At 36.3% G+C, this 19,504-nt stretch overlaps 1 protein-coding gene across 2 annotated transcripts; it reads left to right on the top strand.

The window, feature by feature from the left end:
• The first annotated feature begins 558 nt into the window (after nucleotides 1-558).
• LOC121263472 (FCS-Like Zinc finger 8-like) lies at nucleotides 559-18,334 on the top strand. 2 transcript variants are annotated; one of them, XM_041166378.1, is made up of 5 exons: nucleotides 559-1,241; nucleotides 1,342-2,205; nucleotides 2,435-2,625; nucleotides 4,803-4,811; nucleotides 18,324-18,334. In XM_041166378.1, exons 2-3 carry the CDS (start codon nucleotides 1,442-1,444, stop codon nucleotides 2,535-2,537), a joined length of 867 nt encoding a protein of 288 aa, XP_041022312.1. In that variant the 5' UTR covers nucleotides 559-1,241; nucleotides 1,342-1,441; the 3' UTR covers nucleotides 2,538-2,625; nucleotides 4,803-4,811; nucleotides 18,324-18,334. The 2 variants fall into 2 exon arrangements, with proteins under 2 accessions (XP_041022312.1, XP_041022313.1); XM_041166379.1 differs by having other exon boundaries at nucleotides 564-1,241; nucleotides 1,342-2,169.
• The last annotated feature ends 1,170 nt before the right edge of the window (nucleotides 18,335-19,504 follow it).

The raw sequence follows: 19,504 nt of genomic DNA, 5'->3' as shown, positions 1-19,504 counted from the left end.
ATTTCTTGAAGAGCATGAATGGGAAATCAGCTTTGGAAAGGCAGGCCTAATGATAACCCCCTTTCAATTATTCTGCAGCTCGACAATGTGAAATCAGCTGATTCAGGTGCTTCAAGTTCCAACATAGCTTGATGATGTATTTGATCTTCAGGCTGTGAATATTTGATCTGCTGCATGCTGTTTTATTCTCAATGTAGCTGAAATCTGCACGTGGCAGCTGTTTAATGGCTGGTGTAAATCAACATTACACACCCGACCGGCTCCAAGTGCCACTCAAGAAAGAAACTCATTGCAAAATGACAAGATCATTATGCAGGGGTGCCTATTTTCAAGTTAGGGGTGTATTATCGTGAGTACAATGGTAGGGTCACCTAGAAAATTAGGAATTGTACGATAGTGTAATTTTTTTAAAGAATTTTTTATGTATTTTTTTAAAATAAAAAAATAAAAATATAATATTAAAAGTTAAACAAACAAAAAATTTTATAAATAATTAAAAAAAAAAAAATCTAATCGGTACCTATCATTCCCATGATCATAATCCCCGATTATCTGCTCCAATTGTCATCCACAGGCCTCCACTTCCTCGTCTCTCTTTAAAAGGGGCACACCACAACACAAAGCATTCCCTTCGAGTTGAAGGCTTTCCATTTTCACTTTCACTTTCTCTGTTTGCAAGTCCGTTGTGGTGTTGCAAGAAGTGATCAGACTGAAGAAAGAGGATGTGACAGTGAAATTGATGGCAGGAGTGAAAAACCCACTAACGGAAAGCTAAGTTTGAGAAAAAAATATTCTAATCTTTCGTTTGGTACATGTTGATATCGATGGGTGTTTTTTTTCGGTTGGGAGTAGTAAAACCAATTATGCCATTCCTTTCAGAAAGACCAGATGATAAAAAATTAAAATACAGTTCCTTTGTTTATAAATGGCAGTAATCTTGTCCATGCAGTATGTTCTGGACGGAAAATAGGGAACCCTTGTTTTGATTTCTAATCATTTTCTCCTAGTGCCCATAAATGGAAGCTACAGAAATCTAGGAGGCTTTTCAGTTTATCAGAAACAGCTTCTTTTTCTGTTTTGTTTCTGGGTTTTATTGATGGAGCTAAGGGCATCTCAGTAGTGCTTTTCCAGGAAAAATAGAGGTTGTTCTTCCACCTTCGAAGCTCCAAGGTTGGGTTTGAGATTGTCACCAGTAGCATCTCATGGTTGATTCTGGATAATATTTACTCTAATAATTACAGGTATGCTGGCAATTGTATATCTTTGATATGTTCTCTGCATCACTTTCTTTGTAAATTCATTGTCTATCGCCTGAAAGCAATAAATTTTTGTTCCTGTTAGACACTGCAAATCAACATTATTTTCTTGAGGACTATCTGAGAAGAGGGAGTTATGCTGAGAAATAGATCCAGAGCAATGACCAGCTAGCAAGCAATCTTTAATGGCTGCAGATCACAGCTCTCAACCATCTCCCACCCAAAAAGGCACCAAACCCGTAGCATTTTTCTTTGGTTGTCCCAGATTTAGGACTTTCAAAGCAAAGGATCTCTCCGAGACTCAAACTGTGGTGAGTCCAACCTCAATTCTTGACACCATACCATTCTGTTCTCTTGGAAACCCATTCACATATGACAGAAGCCAACCCATATCCGCAAAATCTTCCTCAGAAAGCAAACACTCATGGGGGGCAAAGGACTCGAAAGGCATTGGCCTTGCTCTTATAGATACTCTACATGATGGAAGTATTGAAGAGAATTCTTTTAAACCCAGCAGTGGAAAGGTGATATTTGGTACAAAGCTTAGAGTTCAAATCCCTCCTCCCCTGCCACCTTCTACACTATCTCCAAAATCTCCGGCTGATTTCGGAATCAAAACCCGGAATTTCAAATTATCAGAATTTGGGTCTCCAAGTTCTGGCATCCAGACTAAGGATTCTCCACGAGTTGTCACCGTTAGTCTCTCTGTGAGTGAGATGGAGCTTTCTGAGGATTATACATGTGTCATATGTCGTGGGCCTTCTCCAAGAACCACTCATATATTTGATGACTGCATCGTGGAGACCTATCATTCTTTACCGGGTGAGACAAGCTCTTCCTTGGAAAACTTCCTAAGTTTCTGCTTCACTTGCAAGAAGACTCTTGAACAGACTGAAGACATTTACATCTACAGGTATGATCCATTTCCTCCTTTTAAATTTACAGCAAGGTATGGTTCTCCCTTTATTGTAAGGCCTCATTTCTGCTATGCTTTGGTAATTTGTGTAACTCCATATTTGGAGATAGGATAATTAATCGAGAAAATTGACGAGATAGGTTTTTTACAAAAGAACTCCCTTTTGATTTCCTTGAATTCACCAACTCTATACTGCGCCGAAAGGGGTTCTTCTATATTTCCTATGGCTTAAAGCCTGTATTTTTGCCTCCGACGTATGCAGGGGTGAGAAAGCTTTTTGCAGTCACAAATGCCGTCACCAAGAGATGCTCTTAGACGGAGTGGAGAATCCTGACTTTGATCATCCCCATGAAGAATTCTCTTGATAAGCAGCAGTCTTTCCTCCTCCACAGCTCAAAAAGGCTGCGTTTTCAGCAGGATATCGTCACTTTTCCCAAATCTTGATTATCATCAATTGAAGATGATTTATTTTAGGGACAAAAACTGTTAAATCAGGGTGGTTTTTGTTTTCTTTCCTTTTTCATTTTTTTTTCTTGTCCTGGGCCTTTAGTTTTTGGACTGTTATTTGCTTTTAATAAATGTTTTAATTATAATGAGATTCAACAAAAATATATTTAATATGTTTTAATGTGATACGTTAGATTGTAAAATTAATTTTATTATAAAGTAGGTCTAATATATTATATGAAATCATATCAATTAATAGATTTATTTTTATAAGATCTTTTTATAATTATAACACTTATCTTTATAGTTATAGAACTTCTTTTTATTTATTGAGCAGTGCTACCCATAAGCTCCACACCTTACACACCCACTTAAAAATATGTTATTTTATATTTTTATTTTATTTCATTTACAAACATGTCTGAAATCATTTTTATTATGTAGATAAAAAAATAAAATAATATATTTCTAAATAAATGTACAGAATATGAGGTTTATATTTAAAATTTTTCTTATTTTTTACCCTCTCCCGTGCATATAGAGATAAGAGAGCCGAGGATGGAATATTGTAGGCTTTTCCCACGGTTTTTTGGCTTGCAGTAGGCAATGATATCTCATTGAAAACTTGGGGACCCATTCATCACGACATTATTATACATGGGGACCAATTCTTTCAGCCATGAAGATTCTCTCCCATTGAGTGTCTTATCCTCTCTGTTCGTACCCATTTTTGTCCTTGTAGTAGGTTTTGTTCAAAGTCCCAAGTATTATTATGTTGTTTCTGATCTAAAACCGACTTTTTCAAGGGAATAGGTTCAAAACTTGTTTGTCTTTTCTCTATACCAATAACTTCATGGCCCCATCATTTGAATAAAAGAAACCGGGTAGTAGTTAAGAACTTTGATACATATTGCAGAGAGTCAAAAGTATCACATCCTAGAAAGTTTTCGTTTTTTTCAACAGTATATCAACCTGCTGACCTTACCCGCTTACCCACATCAACCTCCCCTCTTCAACCCCTAGGGAAGAGGATCGAAGATTTGGAGGTATTTTATATGATCATAAGCTGACTCTGTTTTTTTTGTTTTTTTTTTGGGAGGGGGAGAGATATTTCAAACCTAAGACTTCGACTTTCATTTTGGAGGTTTAGAGTTTATATCAATCAGGTTACATAAGTTTTTTCACACAAACTTTCTTTAAACAAATGGGTGAGAATATTGGCCAAGGTACTATTGTCATCAAAGTAGCTTGTCTTGGGCTAATTCATGGACTTCGATCGTTCGCCGATATGTAAACGTAGCTGAGTAGATGCGTGCAATCCTCTGTCAAATGATATACCTATACCCGAAAAAAATGGGTTGAATACAAAAATAGTCTGTGTTTTGTTCCGAAATCAAATTGCTACGAGCCTTTTTATTGAAGTTGTAGTCTTTATGGTTTTAATAAAGATCATATAAGTCTGATCTATTTTCAGTACGTATTCCTTTAGCAAACTGTTAGAAGTAGTCAACACTTGAAATAAAAATACTAGAGCATAAAAAGAGAAAAGAAAGACCCTAAAAAATATAAATAAAACTATGTACCTTTTTAGACCCGACCCATGTAGGGAGGGTAGGGGGAGAGCCTAGGCTTCTTCGTGGTGGCTCGATCGGAATGAATCACTTTGGACTAGGTGGCTCGACATCGATTATCATTATATTTTTTTGGAGAATAGCTTCATGAACAGCCGATTTTTTATGAAAATTAGTATATAATTATATAGTGTTATAACTCAGTATTGATTAACTGGTACTCCTCATTATTGCAATAATTCTACGCAGAATTATTAGTACAAATTAGGTTTTTTGTTCAATTTTAAAGTAATAGACAGTGGAAAAACTAGAAAGTTCTACTTGTGATTTTTGTTCAATTTTAAAGTGATAGAAAGTGGAAAAACTAGAAAGTCCTCTTACTATCAAGAAATGTAAAATGTACATGATATTTCTTTGAAGTCCAGCACATAACTTAATAACAGACACTACAAGAAAAATGGGCTTTTGTGGCCATTTAATTGCGGCGAAAAGACTATTTATGACCAAAACATATTAATTTTGACTGTAAATAGTCATTTCGCTAGTATTAGCTGAACACAAATAAACAGTTTTCTTGTAGTGAGACTAAGTCTTCGGTTTTAAATGGACACGCGGTAATGTGTATAGGTGATACGTCGTCCGTATATGAATTCATTAGATACCTTCCTCAAGATAGAGAGTAAATAGAATAAACTCTCATCTTGACAATTAAGTGTCGAAATTTTTGATGTCCAAGAGCTTTGGTGAGAACGTCAACAAGTTCATGTTGATAGGCAAGATGAAATGTCTTGATTTAGTTCCACTTGGATCTTGTCTGTCTGAAATGGGAATCAGCCCAATGTGTTTTGTACATTAATGAAAAATTGGATTAGCACCAATTTGCAATGCAGCCTGACTATCACAAAAAAATTGAGCACTTTGAGCATGAGATATACAAAAATTAGAGAGAAGCGTAAGGAGCCAAATAATTTCGCGAGTAGTAGATGTCATTGAATGATATTCAACTTCAGTTGCAAAGTGAGAAACAATTGGCCGCTTCTTGGATTTCCAAGAAACTAAAGAGTCAGAAAGAAAAACAAAGTAGCCGCTTGTAGACCAACGACTGTCAGTGCAAGAAGCCCAATCTGAATCTGTAAAAATTTTAATAGTTAAGTAATTATTGGCTAGAAACAAAAGGCCATGAGGTGGGAGATGGGGTAAGCTACTGTCAAGTGAGAATGTCAAGGCTTATCCATGTGGCTAACTCGATGAACTAAGTAAGAATGGTTAGTTCTTGTTATGGTGAGATACAAGAGCCTACGAATGAGATAACGAAAAACTATTGGATCTTCTAGTAGGTCTCCATAATCTTTGGTAAGTTTCAAATTCTACTCCATGGGAAAGGAAATTGGTTTAGCATCAAGGAAACAGAGCATATTTTGTAACATCCAGACCTAGAAGTTGTATGGTCGGACTATGGATATTTTTTTATTAGAGCTTGATATTTAGGTTATTTTTAATTATGATTTTTAGGTTATGGATCAAGTAGTGATTTTTTATTTTTTATTTTGAGCTTTTGGCCCAACAGTTGCGGAACAAGGCCACACCTGCTTGTTTAAACCTTGAAAACATATTGGTTTATCAGGTAGCAGTTTTCCTCACCCGCATGACTCTATTCTCATCCGCATGCACGTCTCTCATGCACAACCCCCGTCCTTTTGGTTTTCATCTAGGGTTTTCCATTCAACTATTTTTATACATGTACTTCTCTCCTGAAAAAGAAGTAGCCGTAGCAACCCAAGCATAAATCCCTCTCCTTCACTGCCTCTACACGTTCTTGGCCTAGCACTCGTCAACTTTGCCACCATAAACCTCCACCGCAAACCACCAACATCGAAAGATAGCCACTGCAGAACACTCCTCCGCCTTGGTTACGTAAACACACCCCAAGCCGTGCATCACCCCCAACCACTGGCCAAGCCGTTAGGCAACCCAGTTTTATTTTTCGTGACGCCGCTGCCCTGCCACATGAAGTCATAGTTAGCAACTCCTCCTTGCAAACAGCGCACCACCCTCCAGGCTGTCCTCACCACCACCGCACCACCACCAAGTGCCGAGAACAACCACCTGCTTAGTAGACCGAAACTCCTCTGTTTTGGGTCCAAAAAACAAAGCAATTGGTTGCTCCTCCAAGCACGAAAATTTTTGCGCTTTGACCAACTCTTTCAGACTTCTCCTCCGCGGCGCAAAATGAACCCATAGTCCAGCATCTCAGTCACACCTAGCCATGCCACCGTCGATAGCCAACTAGGCTGTCACCGCACGCAACTCTCTCAATAAGGAGCCCTCCATCTCCTTCTCGGTGCTCTCATATCTCTCTCTCTCACTCGTCACTTTTTCTCTTAGTGCTCCACCGCCGAGACAGCCACCTTCATCTCCACACTGTACGCAACTCCTCCATTTACGGTGAGTTCCCGTTATCTCTCTCTCCATCTCTCTCTCTCTCACTCGCACCGTGTTTCTCTACCTCTCATTAGAGAGTCTCTTTCTCATTGCTCTACCCCTTTGTACTCAGCCACCCAACCGCCAGCGCATCCGCCCAACGCCGTCGCAGCTCCACTCTTCACGATGAACCTCCATTGCGTACGTAGCTGCTGCGTTATTCAAAGAATTTGGTTTACAACTTTACGTAAGTGTATTTATTACATGGTTCTAAGTTATATTTTACACTAATATTGATAATTACTTTTTTACCCTTTGAACTGCAAGTTATGCTAAGGTGCTTTACTAATTTTATTATGTGTTAATAAACTCTTAATTAATTATGATTACAAAAAATTAATTTAACATGTTATTAAGTACAGATTTATTTTAAAAGTAAACAATATTGGTGTAATGTTATTTTTACACTTTAGATATGATTTAGTCTATTAAAAAAAATGTTATGGTTTATTTTAAAATATTTTGGGATAATTATATTATCTCGTATTAAACTTTATAATTTGTTTTCAATAATAAATAGGTCAGACTTATAAATATTTTAGTCAAAATTATTAAATCAACATTCATGATTTTAGAAAGTGATGATTTGTAATTTTAGGTTTTGAGGAATTAAATAAGTTATTTTAGAAGCTTAGGATTAAATATCGAAATACGTGATTAATTGAAAATTTACGAGAATTACGTTATTATTTTATAGGTGATGCTTAATTATTGTTCGACGTTTTTTAGGAAAATTCTAAAAAAGCTAAGAAATCCAAGTAAGCGGGGTTCCTATGCTAGACTTTGTATTAAAATAAAATGAGTTGAGGTTGACTTTTTAGAAAATATACATATTTGGTTATGAAAAGAAATTTAAACTACCTCAGTTATTTGTTCTGCATTACTCATGAGATTCTGTTTAAGAAAGTATTTTATGTCATGACTGGTGTAGATATGAGCTTGTTTTTGATATTTTGTTTCTGAGTCTTGCAAAAGAGAGCAAATATGAAATTTTGTGCATAAAATTATGTTTTGTAATCTGATTTTGTTCTGTTCTAAAGATGTTCAGTACTCTAATATAATATGATGTGTTTTCTGAAAACCATTGGTATAACATTCTATTATTGTTTCTATTCCGTTCTGACCTTAACACGGGTGTAAAATTGTGGCCTCTGTTCGGGTTGGTTCTAACTTTTCTATTTCTGGTGCACCCACTTTGGAAACAAAATGGTTTTCTGAGTGGTCTTCCCTATGTGCACACTCGGGGCTCCAAAAATGAATAAGGGGAAGATTCACATTCTGTTTCTGCTCGGTTAGCTACTAGGATTTGCACAACCCTATCACGAGTGATATGAACCCGTGGGAATGAATTCCCTTGAACCCACAATCAATTTGAAAACTCCCCAAGAAAGTCAAAAAAATCAAGTCAAGGATGGAGAATCTAGACCCGATGAGAATCCGTTTCAAGAACCTAGATTATATTAAAATCTAGACCCGTTGAAGAACCCGTCTCAAGAACCCAGATTACAAAGGAGGAACACTACAAAGGTTGTGATTTACCTTTGATAAGTTCAAGAGTTCAATCAAGAACAAGAGGAGAAAACTCAACTCACAAATAAAATTCAATATTGTATGCCCTTCAAATGAGGCTACAAGGAGTATTTAAACTAAACCAGCCAAAATAAAGCCATTTTTACCCAAAATGCCCTGATGAACAGTGTCTCGCTACAGTAACCGTGGCTACAGTATGGCTACAGTAATGCTACAGTACCTCTTGAAGCACTAATTCCTAAAAAGTAACTTTCCAAATAAGCCCTTCGCCAAAACACAAGGCCTTCTTGAAAACCCTAGTTCATTGAAAATAAAACGTGTGGGCCAGGCATCTTCAAGCCCACTTATTCTAAACTAATAAAATAAATCATTTAACCAAATTGGAAGTCTCCAATAACAATAGGTCCTATCTCTAAGTCATGTCTTCCACAGCTTGAATCAAATGGATCAAAGCTGGTTCTCCTTCTTTCAAGCCCATCTTGAGTGTTGGGCTCTTGCTAGCTTCATCCCAAGTGGATTGTACCAATCCGTACATCGCTTCCTTGATTTTCTTAGCCCTTGATCTTGTAATTAGCCCATCTGGAATTTGCAAATGATCTTTAAGACTAGGCCTACCTTGGTTCCCATCATTCCCCCTCTCCTCAAAAGGATTCGACCTCGAATCTCCACCCGGATCAAAAGAAAAAATGTTAGTAACATTGAAAATAGCAAAAACATGATACTTACTTGAAAGATCTACTTCATGTGTATTTTCATTAATTTTCTCAAGAAATTGAAAATGTTCATCCAAGCTACTCCTATCATCAACAAGCAAAGCCATCAAAGGTAAAGGAGTAAGTGGATTAAAACCATAAACAACCTCAAATGGAGAATAAGAAATAGTAGTATGTAAGGTTTTATATGCACACTCTAATAAGGGCAAATGATACTCCCGCAAATGTCCATGTAGCAATTCAATGATTGGCAAATGATACTCCCACAAACGTTCATGAAACACACCTAAAGTTTTTCTTACACCACTCCAATTGTATGCAAACTCAATGAATGACAAGTAATACTTCCACAAATGTTTATGCAACACGTTAATAAATGGCAAATGATACTTCCACAAACGTTCACGCAACATATTAAAAGTCTTCGTTACACCAAAGTTACCCAACAAACCACCATGTCTATCACACACAAGCAACTTAAGCATAAAACTAGTTGGCACACAAAATCTATTCTCTCTAAACAAGTACCAATCTAATTTATAGAACTTACCAAACGATGCTTTTTCACATGTTCCATACACACTAGCAAAGTCATCATCATTAGCATGCAATTCCTTATTATATTCAAGTCTCAACAATTTTGCATCTAAAATGAAGATAAAGACGTACCTTCTTGCTAAAGCATCAACCACAAAATTTTTCATATCTTGTGTGTATTTGAATACATGAGGAAAAGTCTCAACACAGTCCTCCCGCTTAGCATGCATTATAGTCAACGACTTACCTTGTCCCTTCAAGTGTGAAAAAGATTCATGTTCTTCAAGGAAAGGTCGGTTAGGAATTGTCGAACCTGGCACAAAATCAATGTAGTACTCTATCTCCCTAATAGGTGGCAATCCACTAAACACACCTCTAGGAAACATGACCTCATATCCCTGGAACAAAAAGACAATAACACCAGGCAAAGATACGTCAAGTTCGTTAGTATTAAAACTAGCCTTAGCATAAAAACTCACTTTTCTTTTTATTTTTCTCTCACTTTCTTCACTCTCTCTTTTCTTTCCACAATTCTTTTCTTTTTCACTCTCTTTTTCCCTTTCACTCTCCTTTTGCTTTTCACTCTCTTTTTTTCTGTCACTCTCTTTTCCTTCATCTTGTTTTGAACTCTCGACTTGACAACTGTTTTTCAACTCATCCTCTCTTTCTCTTGAGGTTTCAGCCTCACCCTCATCTTTTCTCTCTCTCATTTTACTCTCTCTCTCATTTTCGGCCTCACTATTTCTTTTTTTCTCAATCTCACTTTCACTCTTACTTTTTAGCTCAATCTCCTTTTTACTTTTTCTGTTTTGATCACACTCATTTTCACTCTTTCTTTTTTGAGCAACCTTACTTTTCAGTTTCAAATGGTCCCCATGGACTTGTGTTGGAGTTAAAGGAGCAAGTTTGATTGTTTTTCCATCCTTTTCAAAACTGTACATGTTCCTTAACCCATCATGGATCACCTTCCTATCCTACTCCCATAGCTTCCCCAACAAAATATGACCAGCATGCATAGGCACTACATCACAAAGGACCATATCCTGGTATTTTCCAATTGAAAAAGTAACTAGCACTTACTTATTGACCCTAACCTCCCCACAATCACTCGACCACTGCAACATGTATGGTCTAGGGTGTTTTAAAGTAGGTAAATTCAATTTCTCAACTAAAGTAGTGCTAGCCAAATTAATACAACTCAGCAAATCAATGATCATACTACATACCTTATTGTTGATGTGGCATCTAGTATGAAAAATGTTCTCGCTCTGCTTCTCTGTATCATCCATCTTAATTTGTATATTGAGAGCATGCCTGGCAACAAGAGACTCACCATACTCTTCATTCTTATAGTTATGTTCAATACAAGGTTCACTCCTCCTCCTATCTCTCCTGCCTTGTAAATTTCTAATTACCACTTCTTGATGATCCATCATATCTCTCACTTCACCTAACACCAAATTCAACCGCTCAAACTATTGTTGCATGGATTGCAACACAAATGATGAGTTATCTATCATCTCCTTTGGTGAAGAGCCACTCCGATGAGACATTGTAAAGTGCTGCACAAATGAATGTTAGTGAAAAAACCACACACACTCCCTTATGTGTTTACACTCGAATAATGGCATTCCACTAGTGTTTCACTCCTAATTGGCTTTTCCCAGATAATAGTCTCATACTCTCTTGCCTTTTACCTCAATAGTTTTCCCGCTCAAGTTCTTTAAGAACTAGTTGAACTAAATCAAGACAATACAACATTTTATTATTCCAACCGGTAATATAGATCCAAGAAACAAGAAACAAGGAAGGAATAAAACGACACGGGACTCAAGGAATTTATATGAGGGAAAGAGTAATTATAGAACAAGATACCAACTATAAATATGTATTCAGCCCCTTTGACGATACAACTCAATCAACAAATGTTTTTTTTTTTTTGTCTTTGTTGTAACTATGTAGTAACCTTTAAATATGCTACCTCTCCTTATCTTCTTTTCCTTCTTCTTCTTCTTCTTTTTTTTTTTCTCTTTTTTTTCTTTTCTTTTCTTTTCCTTTCCTTTCCTTTCTTTTCTTTTCTTTTCTTTTTTTTTTTTTTCACCAACTGATTGAATCACAATCAAGAATAAGCAATTAAGAAAATCCTAACAATAACTCAAAAACTCAAACACAAGTGATATATGGCAGCCCCTAGAGCAAGAGATTTTAGCCAACACAAACCCTAGAACAATGAGATTCAGAAACCCTAACAATAGTGAAGAAAGACAACAACCACTATTTTTTTTTTTTTTTTTTTTGTAATCAATCCTAGAGCAATGAAACCCTAGAATGAAATATGCAAGAAATAAAAGATAGAATCAGACCTGATTGAAAACCTGGCTCTGATACCAAATGATATGAACCCGTGGGAATGAATTCCCTTGAACCCACAATCAATTTGAAAACTCCCCAAGAAAGCCAAAAAAGTCAAGTCAAGGATGGAGAATCTAGACCCGATAAGAACCCGTTTCAAGAACTTAGATTATATTAAAATCTAGACCCGATGAAAACCCGTTTCATGAACCCAGATTACAAAGGAGGAACGCCACAAAGGTTGTGATTTACCTTTGATAAGTTCAAGAGTTCAATCAAGAATAATAGGAGAAAACTCAACTCACAAATAAAATTCAATATTGTCTGCCCTTCAAATGAGGCTACAAGGAGTATTTAAACTAAACCTAATTAAAACCCTAGCCAAAATAAAGCCCTTTTTACCCAAAATGCCCTGATGAACAGTGTCTCGCTACAGTAACCGTGGCTACAGTATGGCTACAGTAACGCTACATTACCTCTTGAAGCCCTAATTCCTAAAAAGTAATTTTCCAAATAAGCCATTCGCCAAAATACAAGGCCTTCTTGAAAACCCTAGTTCATTGAAAATAAAATGTGTGGGCCAGGCATCTTCAAGCCCACTTATTCTAAACTAATAAAATAAATCATTTAACCAAATTGGAAGTCTCCAATAACAATAGGCCCTATCTCTAAGTCATGTCTTCCACAGCTTGAATCAAATGGATCAAAGCTGGTTCTCCTTCTTTCAAGCCCATCTTGAGTGTTGGGCTCTTGCTAGCTTCATCCCAAGTGGATTGTACCAATCCGTACATCGCTTCCTTGATTTTCTTGGCCCTTGATCTTGTAATTAGCCCGTCTGGAATTTGCAAATGATCTTTAAGACTAGGCCTACCTTGGTTCCCATCAACGGGGGTTAAACATGCTATTTGTTCTGATATGATAAGATAAGATTTGATGTTTTTGTTTATGCTATGCCAATGGGATTTTGATTATGAATATTTGAACTTTCGCTCTGATATTTTTGATAACATGTTCTGACGTTGCATTTTGAAAACAATATTCTGATTCTGCATTCTGAAAGAAAATATTTTGTTCTGCATTCTGAACTCTATAAATGCTCATATTTACACACTAGTATATGTCATTTGCTTACTGAGTTGTTAATAACTCACTCCCTTATCTCCATATATTTTCAGATAATTTTGATGGTTCAGCTGGAGAATAAGAGTAAGAAGTTTTAGCAAGGTGTTATGATCGTAGTGGAATAAGTGTCTGAAGGTACTAGTGCATATTCGAGAGTCATAGTTAGTAAATTGATTTACTTTCGGTATTTTTGATTGATGAATTAAGGATATTTTCGAGTTTTTGGAGAGTTTTTAATTTATGTTATTGAGAACTTCTTTGTTATCCTTACGAAGGAATATAGATTTTTGGGTTGAGTAAATGAATTAATATTTTATGGATTTTTCTGGATTTTATAGTTGTGTTATTTAAGTTGATATAGATATTAAAAGCTAACTCTCCGGACCTCTAGGAACGGGGTGTTACATATTTCCTTGGACACAAGAAGATGCTTTGGGGGATCTAGCCACTTCCAAACCAAGCAAGTATTTAAGCTGTCCTAGGTCATTGAGTATGAACTTATCATCAAGTAAAGATTTCAAATGTTCCACAGATTGTAAATCATTGTAAATCCTATCAAGATGTCATCAACATAAACAAGAAGAGCAATAAAAGAAGGATCTTGTGACTTAGTCAAAAGTGACTAATCAGCTTTGGGTTATACAAAGCCCATGTCAATAAAAGTATTGGAAAATTGTGAAAATCATTGGCGTGAAGCCTACTTCAAACTATAAAGAGACTTGTACAATTTGCAAACTTTATACTCTCATTTGGTGTGAAAATTGGAGGTAACTTCATGTATACATCTCCCAATAAATCCACATGCAAAAAAATATTATTCACATCAAATTGAGTTAAATGCCAATTATGGAAAGCAGTGATAGCAAGTAAGATTCTAACAGTGATCATTTTAGCCACTGGTGCAAAAGTTTCTAATAGTCTAAACCTTACTTTTGGGTATAATCCTTGGCAACAAAGCTTGTTTTATATCTCTATGAAACCATCAACACGATATTTAACCAAGGGTAAAGTAGTAATAGTCTAGGTGCTGTTTTTTTTCCAAGGCTGCAATCTCAACAGATATAGTATCTCTCCAATAACAATGCAGGACTGCTTGATGATAAAACTCAGATTCCATGTAAGCAGTAATGGCTAATGCAAATGATTTATCACTAGAAGACAAATGAGCATAAGAGAGAATGTTAGAAATATCATACTAAGTGCCCAAAGAAATAGGATCTGCTATAAAATTTGATGTAGAGTGTGCAATAGAAGAGTTGCAATAAAAATTTTGCAAGTAACCAGGAGCCCTTCTATTTCTAGTTGATCTCCGAGGATGTATTAATAAAGAAATAGTGTTTTGAGGATCACTAGTATGAGAAGAATGTGGTGGAGACTTATGATTGTTGAGGGAACAGGCTCTAAGAGAAACATCAATTTATGAGAATGATGTTGAAGGCACAATAAAAGAATCTACTGTTGAAGAGTCAATAGGTAATGTGTAACGCCCCGTTCCCAGAGGTCCGGAGAGTTAGCTCTTAATACTTAAAATTAACTTAAATAACACAACTATAAAATCCAAAAAAATCCCATAAAATATTAATACACTTAATCAAACCAAAAATCTAAGTTCCTCCATGGCGACAATAAAGAAATCCCCCAATAACATAAATTATAAATTCTCCAAAAACTCGAACACATCCTCAACTCATCAAATCAAATACTCGAAAAATAAATCAGCTTACTAACTACGACTCTCAAATAAGCATTTGTACCCTCAGACACTTATTCTACTACGATCATCACACGTTGCTAAACTGTCTACTCTTGCTCCCCAGCTGAACCATCAAAATTATCTGAAAAATATATGGAGATAAGGGGTGAGTTATCAACAACTCAGTAAGCAGAGAACATATACCAGTGTATAAACATGAGCATTTACAGAAATCAGAATGCAGAACAAAACATTTTCATTTTCAAAGTGCGGAAGCAGAACATGTTATCAAAATATAAGAGCGAAGATTTAGAAATAATTTCATTCAAAATATTCTTTGGCATAACATAAAAGATCATCATCATCATCATCAGAACATCATATCAGAACAAAGACCATGTATAATCCCCGTGGTAGGGTTGTGCATCTGCGGATAGCCAAGCAGAACATAAAACACTCTGTCACCAAGGTGTGCACTCAAAACAGAGACCACTACTATAACCCGTGGCAGGGCCGTATCCACTATTATTACCCGTGGTTGGGTCGTATCCACTATTATAACCTGTGGTTGGGCCGTATCCACTATTATTACCCGTGGTTGGGCCGTAACCACTATTGTGACCCGTGGTTGGGCCGTATGCCACTATTATCACCCGTGGCAGGGCCGTAACTGAACAGAATGGAAACAGAATCAAATTCAGAATCAGAGAGTCATGCCAAAGGTTTTCAGAAATCACGTCTTTCCCAAACAGTGTACTGAACAAAAATCTTCGAAACAGAACAAAATCATATCACAACATAATTTATGCACAAATTTCATACTCGCTCTCATTTTCAAAGTTCAGAAACAAAATGTCAAAAATAAGCTCATGTCTATACCAATCATGACAGAAAATATTTTATTCTTAAACAGAATCTCATGAGTAATGCAGAACAAATAACTGAGGTAGTTCAAATTTCTTTTCATAGTAAAACATGCACATTTTCCAAAAATGACCTCAGCTCATTTTATTTTAATGCAAAGTCTAGCATAGGAACCCTGCTTACCTGGACTTCTTAACTTTTCAGAATTTTCCTCAAAATGTCGAACAATTAACAATCGTCACCTATCAAATAATCAAGTAATTCCCGTAAATTTCCAATCAACCACTTATTTCGATATTTAATCCTAAATTTCTAAAATAACCTACTTAATTCTTCAAAACCTAAAATTTCAAAACCTTAAAATTTATCATCTTTTTCTAAAATCGCCACTGTCCAATTGATAACTTTGACTAAAAACATTTAAAAAATCGAACTTATTTATTAATGAAAACAACTTATAAAGTTCAATACTAGATAATATAATTATCCCAAAATATTTTAAAATAAACCATAACTATTATTAAATAAACTAAAACATATCTAAAATGTAAAAACAACATTACTCCAATATTGTGTACTCTTAACATAAATCTTTACTTAATAACATAATAAAATAATTTTCTGTAATCATAATTAAATAACAGTATACTAATACGTAATAAAATATAAAATCCCATTAATATAACCTACAGTGAAGGGCACTACGGTAATTCAATTAGCTCCTTGAAATCTAACCAAAACAAAACCTACGTAACCGAATAACATGCACGGCGGAAACTACCCAAGGAAACCGAGGCACGCGTTGAGGGTGAGGCGCGACGGGGCTGACTAGAGGGACTGCGGTGGCGCGGCAGAAGAGTAGGAGCGGGGCGAAGCTTTCGTCGAGCAGCGCTGGGCACTAGAGAAGGAGAGGGAAAAGTGAGCGAGAGAGGGCGGAGAGAAAGGAGGGAGTAACCGAAGGAGGTACTCACCGCGAGGGACAAGGGGGGACTGAGGCGGCTCGAGGCTGACGGAAAAGTGACAACCGGCGGATTCTGTGGCTGGTCCGATAGTTTCCCCGACGTACGGTGGTGACTAACCATATAAGTGGTGCTGCTCTGTTTTTGAGGGGAGAAACAGAGGATTTTAATTCGGTATAAGCATGGGTTGCTGTTTCTCGTGGCTGTCGAAAGTGTTTTCCGAGGGTTGTTCTGGCATCGGTTTTATGTGGAGATGGAGGTTGGGGGAGGACAAACCGGGCAGCAGTGGTGACGAACGTGTTTGGGCTTCCGAGAGGGTGTTGGACGGCAACGGGGATGGCTGAAAGGTGCAGAGATCGGGTTGCCGTTTGCGTGGGGAGGAGTTTCTAGCGGCGGCAGTGTTGGGTAAAATCTCAGTGCTTGGGAAAAAACATAATCATCTATATATATGTGAGGTGAAACCTAGAGAGTCGAGAGAGACGTGTGTGTGCATGCATGCCGTGAACGAATGCATGTGTGCATGCATGCTGTGCAACGGAAAAGGAAAAAAAAAACCGTGCGAAAAAAAAAATATAGACGTGAAGAGAAGGAAACGAAAAAAAATAAAACAATCGGGGAGAATAAAAATAAAAAATAAATAAATAAACGGCATAGATCTCCAAATAAATAAAAAAAAATCCACAGTCCAACTATACCAATCTTGGATTCGGGTGTTATATAATGGGAGAGAAATGTTTGATGTTGGAGAAGACAACTCAGACTTAGGAGGTAAGTAAGACTTAAAAGGGAAAAAATGTTCATGAAACACAACATTTCAAGAGATAAAGAAGTGATTAGTAGCAATATCTTGGAGCTTGTAGTCTTTGATACCAAAAGGATATCCAAGGAATATACATTTATGAGCTCTAGGATCAAACTTGGTCCGAGATCTATGTAATGGTGAGGCAAAGTATGAGGAACCAAAGGTTCTTAAATGGGCATAAGATGGGGAAGATTGAAACAACAACTCAATAGGAGATTTGTATTTCAAGATTGGAGTTGGTAGCCTATTAATAATGTGTGTAGCTGTTAAAATAGCATCACCCGAAAATTTAAGGGCATGTGAGACTGAAACATTATTACTCTGGCTATATTGAGAACGTGTTGAAGTTTTCTCTCCACAATAGGATTTTGTTGTGGAGTTTCAACATAGCTATATTGATGAATGACTCCATTAGAATTTAGGAATGTGGAGAGAGAAAATTCAGTACAATGATTAGTACGAATCTTCTTTATTTTGGTATGGAAATTTTATTTGGTTATTTAGGATTCTTCTTTATTTTGATATGGAAATTTACGAATGTCTCTTAATCATTCTGAAAAAAAATTTGTTTGAGAGTTGAAACTTCTTATCTGCACTTAAAGAGGTAAATCCAAGTTGCATGCATACAATCATCAACAACAGTTAACAAAAATCTATAACCTTCAATAATGGGATGGAGAAAGGTCCCCAAACATCACAATACTGAGCAAGATCAAAGAGAGATTTAGAAAAATGAGAAATGGCGTTTTTCTCTATTTGACCAAGGGACAAGTTGTATATGGATTTAGATACAACCAAATCAAGGACAAATTTATTTAGAAAATGCATCCTTGAAATAGGATGATGACCGAACCTATTGTGCAAAAGCTCAAACAATGAGCACTTGGAAGATGCAAACAAACAGGTGAATGCAAAGTATTATAAGAACTAGAACATGTAATAGAAGAAATGCAAAAAGGTTTTAAATAAGGGGAAGGAGAAGAGCCTGATTCTGTAGTATGTAGAGACCTCCTCTTTGTCTACCCACTCCAATCAATTTTCAATGGATCAGGTCCAAGATAAAACACATGTCAAAGGAAGAAAAAAGAAGTGAATGATTTGGTTAGATTGCTGATAGTAATAAACTTGAAGGCAAAAGAAGGGAGACAAAGAACATCACAAAGAATAAGATGTTCAGAAATTTGAACAGTACCAACATGTGTTACAGATTCATAATGACCATAGGGAAGTTTGACAGTGGTACTAACAATAGAAGTGATAGAAGAATAAAAATTAATGGAAGGAACCATATGATCTGTTGCTCCCGTATCAAGGATCCAGGAAGAAAAACAGGATTAGAAAATTCATGTTTAATAGAAGAGAAAACAAAATGAGCATGATTGACAAATTATGATAAAAAGAAATATACTAGAGAGAGTAAAGAAGAGGTGGACACTACAGCATTAACAACATGTGTGGATTCAACAGGAGTGGTGTGTGAAGGAAACATAGGCAAAAGTTTTTAATATTGAGTCTCAATTAAAGAAAATGGAGGTGCAAATGAGGAAGAGCTGTCACTAAGAACAACTTGATTAGCCATGGACTGTTGTCATAGTTTGGACTTGTATCTAGGTGGAAAATCGTGATCTTACTATGATTCCACAATGCTTACAAACTAGTTGTTCCTTCTTAGACAGAGGCTTGATAGAAGGTGGATTATCAGACTTGGTAGCAAAAACATGTGCTTTAATGGAAGAAAGAGAGCCAATTGAGATTTCTTTTTGTTGCTCTTCTTGTAGTACAAGTGAAAAACTTTTGTTAAGAGCATGTAAATGCTCCATTAACAAGATCCGAGCCACTGTAGAGGAAAAAAACTCATTCAATCCTATAAGGAATTGAAGAATATGCTCTTGTTGGAAATTAGAGTATGGACAACTCCACAAGAATAAGTTGGAACTGCCTTGTAATTAATCAACTCATCCTAAAGTGCTTTCAGGCGAGTGAAATAGGCACTCACAGAAACCTGACCTTGACAAAGAGTAGAGATAGACTTTTGTAAATAGAAAATTCGTTGGCCATTCTTTTGAGAGAAACGTTCCTTCAGATTGCCCAGATTTCATATGCAGTAGTTATGTATAGAACACTACTAGAAATATCAGTTCAAACAAAATTAAGAATGCAAACAATCACCATATTTTGTTGTAGTGCATCCAGGAAGAGAGAAGAAGATCATTAGAATTTGCTGGTTTGATAATTGATCCATCAACGAACCCTAGCTTATT

Source organism: Juglans microcarpa x Juglans regia, chromosome 4S (genome assembly GCF_004785595.1).
Source record: "Juglans microcarpa x Juglans regia isolate MS1-56 chromosome 4S, Jm3101_v1.0, whole genome shotgun sequence".
In the NCBI taxonomy this organism is placed as follows: domain Eukaryota; kingdom Viridiplantae; phylum Streptophyta; class Magnoliopsida; order Fagales; family Juglandaceae; genus Juglans; species Juglans microcarpa x Juglans regia.
The sequence above is the reverse complement of the archived record's forward strand: the minus strand, read 5'-3'. Positions and strand labels throughout refer to the sequence as shown.